The 9,350-nt window shown below is 31.3% G+C and overlaps 1 protein-coding gene across 1 annotated transcript; it reads right to left on the bottom strand.

Annotated features, from left to right (window-relative positions):
- Positions 1-433: 433 nt before the first annotated feature.
- LOC133195078 (fibrinogen-like protein 1) lies at positions 434-8,150 on the bottom strand. The gene is made up of 6 exons (XM_061330955.1): positions 8,021-8,150; positions 6,392-6,556; positions 3,709-3,812; positions 2,328-2,430; positions 1,972-2,136; positions 434-759 (listed from the first exon to the last, which is right to left on the bottom strand). Exons 1-6 carry the CDS (start codon positions 8,148-8,150, stop codon positions 503-505), a joined length of 924 nt encoding a protein of 307 aa, XP_061186939.1. The 3' UTR covers positions 434-502.
- Positions 8,151-9,350: the final 1,200 nt, after the last annotated feature.

Raw genomic sequence — 9,350 nt, 5'->3', positions numbered from 1 at the left:
AAAATAATACCCCTATTCTGAAACAGTAATAAGAATCCTTTGGACAGACAAAGGTTTTTTAAGCCTTGCACTCTTGGTATACTTAATTCCGAAGTCCTATTCTAATTCTTAAGATATATTATGCTTGAACAATAGTGTATATTTATCAGAATCATTACGTAGTCGTGTATTAAGATTAAAATGGTATACAAAATTCTTTAAAAAATAACAATTACTGTTGCATATAGAAAACATTATATTTCCCTATATATCAATTTTTTTCTACTGTAAGTTAAAATTACAGCCTCAATATACATTGAGCAAAAGTAGCTACTAACAAGGGTTTTTTTTGAAATAGCACGTTACTGTCTATTCTCGTCTATTAAAAATTACTTCGAGTGTATCTAACCTGTAAACTATCTGTTAAATTTGCATGAGTTTTTATTGCCATCAATTTGCATTATTTATCATATATATGGTCTCTTCTGCAATTTGTTGTAATGAACATGTAATTGTATAACATCTAGGGTCTGATAAGGATTCTTGTGGCTTGGAGGGGACATATCCACCCATCTGCGCACATCCAACGCATCACAAAACTTGTTTTCTCATTTCCAAACAATCCATTAACATTCCCACAGGTACAAGAATGAAACCACCAGCCTGACTTACAATGATAAGCACAGATTCCATTCTTCCATGGATCGTTTTCTACATCAATTGTGCTGAATTTCAGCCCATTTGCGTCTGCTCTTTTATCAATCTTGTTTGTCATACAATCTAAAAAAAAAATATCAGTTTTAGTCTGACACATTTAGACATGTTATTTTATGTGAAAAAATAAAATAGTCAGAATCGATTATTTATGGCTACTTCATTTTCTTTGTAGATTTTCTTAATTTTTATCCTTTGTAGCAGACATTTCTCATTTAATATTCATTATCAATTTTAATTTTTAATCAGACACATCCTCTTGACATCAATTTAAAGAACATTATCAAAATAACATAATGAGCCAAAGTCTGTATATTTTGTGTATATGGTAATCAGTAAAATATTTGTCTTAAAAAAAAAATAAAACATAGTTTTAACTAAATCAGCTGAACTGCCTAGCAAAACTGCTAAATACAGGTGCCAGAAAACAAAAGTTGTGTAACCAGCATCCTTTTTACCCCTATGTCAAGGTCACGCGACATTTATTTAGATCGCAAATCTGTACACAGCATTAAACTGGAGCATGCAAAAGTAAGGAGTATGTTATTATAATCTTTCTTGAGGAATGTATCGAAATCCCAGGTCTATCTACAACTATTTACGTTTTCTACATAGGCATACCATAGGGAATTAGAAATAAAAAAGATAACAAATAAAAACTAAATTGTAAGACGAACAAGATACTTTCAGCTTTTCCACTGTCAACTTTCCTTGGATTCCGCTATCACCTGCATATGGTGTTTTCATCACCCACTTATTCGATACACAGGAGCATTCTCTGAATATAAACAACTTTTAAAACCTAGGCAGTTTTCTGACAGATAATTTGATTTTACAAGGATTTCAACGACCTCATTTATCAGGATTTCGCAGATGCTATGGTCATTATAATGACCCTGTTAGCAACGGTATCCTATCATGCATCGGGTCGTATTTATGCTGATATATATTTCATTCCAATCGTTAGTCTTCATTTTGTTTTCACACTGAATTCGACTTCGGAATATTTCGACAACCTGATCAATACATAGGGATCACGGCGGGTGTGACCGGTTAACGGGGGATATTTACATGTACGCCCCCTAGTCACCTGATGTGATATGCAAATTAATCTTTAGTGCCAAATTTTTATTTATTTGCAGATGATTAAATGACGTGTATTAAACAATTCATGTCACGTCGTATTTCATTATACTGTATCATTTTTTTCCCAAAGAATATTGAAGTGGTTATAGTAAAATATTCAATTCGAATGTGATTATAGTATAGTATTATCACCATATAACCCCGTGAATCCACTAACTGTTAAGTTGTATTCGGTGCTTTCATCACCGACCAAGAAATGACTGTATTCTGCCTCTAATGGCTCGTTGTCTGTCTTCAGCATCTCCACTCTCATATAATTGTAACCATTTTTCGTCAACATGTGTATTACGTCATTTCCTATTGCAAAATTATACATGTGTAAATAAGGGAATATAAAAATAATAAACTGAGTGCTTAATGAATTCAGAAGGATTCGTTCAGTTATTGTCTATAATTCTTCTAATCAAAAATACTGTTAAGCATGGTTGTTATTTGATGAAGATTGTAAATTTATTTATCGTATCTATACATTTCCCAGGCATATATACCGATCCAAAAATCCGATTTCTCTTTGAAGTTACCAAAACCAGCCTTGTAGTCGGACCAACGTCTATAAAAGTCTGTGTTGTTGAAACATCTTCTTTGTATAACCTAATTAAAAATGTCAAATACTAATATGGAATTCAATACAAAGCAATTTATTATAGTGGAAGTTCAGTTCCTTTACCACTTTTACATATAACAAGCTTTTGCTCTGGGAGTGACAGGACAAAGAGGTTATTCAACAATCAGAAAAAAATATAACAAAAAATGGCATTAAAAATCTCTATGAAGGACTTCCATGATAACAGTGAAAACTGTATCAACTGCATTGGTAATAAATTCTAGTAAAGCTTGATGATGAATACATCTGCACTTTGTATCCTTAAATTTCGGCCAAAGTTTTTTCGAAGGTTTCAACAATAGCAACCAGGTTGAGAAATATTTTGAACGAGACGAAATGTATTTATTTTTATCAATTTCTTGTAAATTTGCAATCAATTTTTTCAGACCTTCGTCCCAAATGAAACAGTGAGATGGATATTTTTAAAGTTTAAAATTTACACAATGAGCTTGAAATAAAAGATACCACAGATTCTGACACATCTGTTTCATATTTAGATATTTTACTAGTAAAAGACGTAAATTGTAATCTAACAAAAAAGCTTTATGATAAACGTGATGACTTCAACTTTTCAAACGCCAACTTCCCTTACTTATGTAGGAATATACCCTTTTCAACTGCATGTAGGGTTTATTTCTCTCAGTTGATTCGAGACGCAAGATCATGCTCTACGTATGAACAATTTCTAAAACGAGGCAAGCTATTGACAAACAAGTTGATGAAACAAGGATATCAACAGTCTCGTTTTGAAGTCATCATTTCACAAGTTTTAGGGTCGATACAATGACCTTGTCGGCACATACAACCTATCATTGAGTCAAATGCTGACTGACGTTTTTCATACTAATTGTTAGGTCACTATAAATACACTGAACTGTCTACGGATTTTTACGTTTTTTTCCCTCGATTATGACAAGGAGCACACGGCGGGTGTGACTGGTCGGCAGGGGATGCTCACACCTCCATGGCCCCTGATGCCACCTCTATATTTTGAGGTCCGTGTTTGCTCTGCTCCAAATTTGTTTCATTGGACTTTCGAGATTGAATACTGTTCGTTATCTTCATATTTCATACAAGGGGGCAAAATCCAATATATGTTTGGAATTTTTTTGTCATTGATCAGTAAATAGGACAAGGGTATAAGTGTTCATACAAAAAGAGGAAAAACCCCATCAAGTTAAGATTTAAATCTGAACTCTTGCAAACTCGATGGACTTAAAAAAATAATTCATTTAAAAATAAAACTTATAGTTTTACTGACTTACCGTCCATTTGTGTCCCTCAGAGTAAACAAATGGTACGTCAATTTCTTTATTATCAATATCTAGAGTCTCTATCGACGTCACGTCAGTAGCACAGGTGACCAAGTCTAAAAACAGGATTGTTAAAAATGAATATAAATTAAAAAAAAAAAAAAAAAAAAAAAAAAAAAAAAAAAAAAACACACAATGATGAGACAAAAAAAAAAAAAAAAAAAAAAAAAATTGCATTGCAATAATTCTAAATAATGATGCCTTTTGTAAATGTCCACTCGAAGAAATTGTTTTTAGAAATAATATTATTACCAATAACAATAAGAAAAACAATAATGTTTACACGTTTACAGGTTACTTGTTGAATGTGCACATTTATAATATTTGTACATACTGCACGAGGTGATTTGATAATGTGACCAATTTCCATCAGACCGACATATTATTTTTTGTCTATACTTTTTCTCATAAGCCCATGGATAGCATTGGATAATTCTAAGGGAACCAATACCAATTGTTTGAAACTGTCCGTTTGATTTTATTTCCACTGCTTTTTCAAAGCTAGGAAGAGATCCGCAATCTGAAAAAAAAATACTGATCTCTGTCCCCTATTGTAGATATCTGATTCAATATTTTTGGCAAGAAAAGATTTTGTTTTTAATTTTGTGAGTTTAACCTACAAGTCAGGATATACAACTGCACATACATGCAGGGTATACACATATAGAGTTTTTATTGTATGTAATGATAAATCTAGCGAAAGGAGGTCTATTGAAAATACGGCTGGCAAAAATGGCTGACAATTTATGCTTGCTTACATGTACTTCTCCATTGCACCTGTACGTTCCCCGATATTTTTCAAAGATTCATGTTGACTCTGCTCAAAAATTTAATTAATTCTTTAGACTGTGGGCATGGTAATTAATATTGTTCGTTATCTTAATTGTTTTTTAATAATAAAGTACCATGTAAATCGGTGCTTATTAAGATATACATAAATTAACTTCCTGTAAAGTTAACAATCGAACTTAATTATCACTTCAGACAATGTTTTCCTCCTTCTATTAATTTTTTTATATTTCTCCAAAATTTACAGACTTTGCTATCTTGAAGACATTTTCTATCTTGTTAATTCCTCCCAAATGTTTCTATAGATTGATAAATTACCTGAAATATCACACCTGTGAGTTCCAATAGGGCCAGGTACACATTTCATGTTAATTGAACATTGATGATTTCTGCAACCTCCAACGAAACGCTACAAAAAGTAAAGAAAAGTCTTACATAAAATTATGAAGATTTTTTTTTTTACATATGATCAATTTTTTATGATAGATATACAGTTTGATTATCAATAAAGAAACCAATTCAGGATGGTTATTTATTTGTTTATTTCAGTAATTTATGAAGGAAAAGCCATGAAATATGAATTGAAGACATGTTTTCATGATGTTGCTTTGAAGCATTTTTAAAATACAAAATTTATAGTGAACTTATTAACCAATTAAAATAATCAATCAATGGTAAATTTTTGATCAATAAGCATTGCTAATGGTATTGTCAGAGTTAACGGAAATTTTTCAGTAACATTTAATATACTATTATCTCAATTCACAACATTTTGTGTTTAAGAATATAATTAAAAACATTGATTTTTTTTATTATAACGTTTTGACTGCAGTGTTGAAAAAATATACAGATTTGATATTTCATTCTACAAGTATATTATACCATATTAATTGAAACAAGGATTTTTATAGTACATAGATTGAATTAGTTATATTGTTGAATAGCAAGTTCAGTGATGTGTAACTCTTGAATACAAATAACTTGCGTAATTATGCCCAAAACCGACTGAAACCTCAGGTGGTGACACTATTTTTACAACGTGTATCATTTAATTAATTGGCCAGGCACTACAGTTCTCATTTCTCAAACACACAGAAAACAAATTAGGAATGATTTACAATTTCTGATATCTTCAAATGTTTATTTTTTAAATGAATATACTCTTTTAAAAAATGTTCATTAATTAAATATTAATTCATAAATTAATCCCACAATAAGTATACACATTGTTCATGTGAGAGAGGAATGGTATAATAATTCTATTTCATAATCTTTTAATTAATTTTTAGGTTTTATTTTGAAGGCGGTTAAAAATAGCATGGAATGTTCTTTTTTAACGTGGTATTACAAGTTAGCTTTTTCAATTTAAAACAAAATACGTCGCTCTGAATATCTAACTGTAGTGACAGTTCTTTTTTTTTTAAGAATAGTGCTAATGCCAACTTTGAGTAGATAATTTGACAGCATTTATTAATTAATTTTTTTTTTTCAAACACCTGTATTAAAGATTAATCTAAGGGATAAAAATAATCTCCTGACTTCCTTTTTAACTACTTTATTATTTTTTTTTAATTACTTCTGGACTACAATGGCAATGGTGTAAATTTCTTTTACAGCCCCCGAAGACGTTTAGTGTTCTTTGTGATTCCAAAGTCAGTGATTTACACATGTACATAAATATTTTCCTCAGTAACTATCAATACTTAGTACAATTTTGTAAAAAAAGAAAATCCTTGTTTTTTAAATTCTTATTTTATTCAACTCTCTGCTGAAAGTAAATAAAGCAACAATAGTGAACCCCTGCAAATTTAGAATACACAAGGGGTGGAGCTAGCATGTCACTCACAACCTTTTTCACACATGAGTGAACAAAACAGTCCCAGAAAGCAGTCCCGGGGACTGCTAGGTCTGCTTTCCAGAGCAGTCCCACAGCAGCCCCACAACAGTCCCAGGGCGGTCCCGGGGACTGCTTTCTCGGCCTGCTTGGCTGTCACGTTGGGTCTGGTTGCTACTGTTTGAAGCAGAGTTTATTCAAAAGCTTATACATGAGAAGGAGAAAACACTAGCTGTGGCCTTCAACTCTACTTTTAGACATATCGACGACGTATTATCAATTACATGTAACAATAGCTATTTCCATTCATGGTCAATTATCGACACGATATATACAAATGAGCTTGAAATAAAAGATACCACACAGTCTGACGCATCTGTTTCATATATGGATGTTTTACTAGAAAAGAATGTGAATAGTAACCTAAAAATAACGCTTTATGATAAACGTAAACGTGATGACTTCAACTTTTCAATCCTCAACTTCCCTTATTTATGTACATTGTAGCAATATACTTTTATCACCTGCATACGGTGTTTATGTCTCTCATTTGATTTGATACGCAAAAGAATTTTCTAAGTATGAATATTTCTAAAAAGATTTATGTTATTGACAAATAAGTTGATGAATCTAAAGAATCAATAGAGCCTAGTTTCGTTTAAAATCAATCTACATGTATCATTAAGTCCAAAGCTGACAGAGGTTTTCTTACTAATTTTAGGCCACTATTTACACACATAAATTGTCTACGGATTTTCCCGTTGTTTCCCGATCATGACAAGGAGAACAACGCGAGTTGGACCGGTCAGTAAGGGACGCTCACTCCTTCATGGCACCTGATCCCGTCTCTGATGTTCTCGAGGTTTGCCGGGTTTGTCTTCCTCTGATTTGTATTGTTTGAATGGACTTTTGAGCTTGAATACTGTTCGTTATCTCTATATACCAGGTGTTTCATTAAATCAATATATGAAAATTCTCTTGATTTGATAATTTTGAAACTAACTCGAACACTATATTAAACATTTTATGTGAGGACACAGAATTATACCCCTTGTTTTCAAAAGGATACATCTTTAAATGTCAAAATTAGGAATTTCATGTAGTTCTCAGAACCTGTATTATTAGACACATGTACCGTAATACATACAGACTATGATTACGAAATATGCAAGTTGCACACATGTTTAACAATAATTAGGATTTAAAGAGTATATATATTTTATTCCTTTCACTCCCATTCTGATCGCTTCCTTCTAATGAACTTTTTTTATAGGTTTATAAGCACACTCATTCCAAATCCACTATCAATAAATCAACACTGTTTAAAAAAAATCTGCAGAAGTGTACATACGATATATTCATTTATACTGAGAGCAAAATTAATATGCAATGTGAACAACAGTCCGCTACATTTAGATAGAAAACAGTAATAAGTCAATAGCTTATTATGGGATTATGAAATATCAATTCATTATGAGGGTGATAAAGTGAATTTACAGTATTTTACCTGTTCCCATAATGCAATGTTAGCAAACACTGTCCTGGGTTCATCTGAGAGTGAATGTGACGATGTGTTCACACTGTTCATCTCACATAACAGTATACTTCTCCAGTAATTTACTGACAAACACCGTCTCCTACTGAAACATTCTTCTGTACACTCTATAAAACTGACTCCCTGAACGATGTCAATTAATGCATCTAACATTCTCTTGCCATACTGAATTTTCTTTTCAATATCTTGTCCAGAAAGACACCAGATAAATGCCATATTTAATACAGCAATATTTGTCAAACATTTTCTCATTATAACTTTTATCTCGATATTGGAGAAAGACAGAATCCAATTCAAAAAGAAATTTTAAAATGATTTTCAGGTGATTTACAAATTTTTACGATCGTCATCAATTTGAGCTGCATAAAAGATAGGCACAAATAGAATGCTGCCTACCGGAATCTTATATGAGAATTGATAAGAGAATGGATCGAAGAAAAAAAAAACTCTCCCAGTCAGAAATAAGTATAGTGAAAAACAAATTGTAAGCCTAAGAATATTAATATTCTAAAAAAAAAGATTGTTTGAAAAAATATCTTAAATTAATTCTAATCTTATTGTTTTGAACATTCTTGACTTAACAAAGTTTTTCACCATCGCGTTTTTTTACGGCACAGCCAGACGCATTTATATATCTGACCGACGACAGCAAAATTATGAAGTATTCAATGCTTTAAAAATTAAATTTTACATGTCTTAAGGATTTGACTTCTTTGAATTATTTTTCTCTGTGGTTACATCTATTTAAAACTTTTCTTTGTTTGTTTGTTTGTTTGTTTGTGTTTTTGTTTTTTTTTTTTGTTGAAGAATTTCTTAAATCAATATAATGACACACATTATAAACTGGCTTTTGAAAGGCAAGCACTCTAAATAGTAATGATAATTAATTAATTGATAATTTAAATGAAAAAGAATGGTCATCATGAATCAACCCGTTGAGTGGAATTTTTTTTAGGCTAAGAAAAACAAAACAAAACAATATATTCCATTTATTTTTCAATTCAAACTTGCTTATATCTCCATTGGTATTCTTGACGTATATTACTATGCATCGTTAGTTTTATAAAATCGTCATGTAATCAGAAAAGGAACTAAATGTGTATCATGTTCGTTTATTTAATAACTTTATTTACAATTCTACCGATATCGTGCCATTCATTATGCTTAAACATTTTCTTCTCCACTTATATCTCCTATTCAATGTGCGTTGTGTGATAGTGCGATGGGGATGTTTTGTAATTTGAATCTCCATCCACGATTCAGTAACTTTTGAAAGTCAAATACCAAGATCAAATGGTCTTCTAAACGAAATGAACATGTGACATTTACAGCTTTAGCCTCAAGCAATAAAAAAGGACAAGATTATTATTTCTTAAAAAAAAATAAAAACAGACAAACAGCGAAAGGGACAGACAA

The sequence above is a fragment of the Saccostrea echinata genome, unplaced genomic scaffold (assembly GCF_033153115.1).
Source record: "Saccostrea echinata isolate AGI-Se365-2 ecotype Australia unplaced genomic scaffold, CSIRO_AGI_Sech_v1 ptg000029l, whole genome shotgun sequence".
NCBI lineage: Eukaryota > Metazoa > Mollusca > Bivalvia > Ostreida > Ostreidae > Saccostrea > Saccostrea echinata.
The sequence above is the reverse complement of the archived record's forward strand: the minus strand, read 5'-3'. Positions and strand labels throughout refer to the sequence as shown.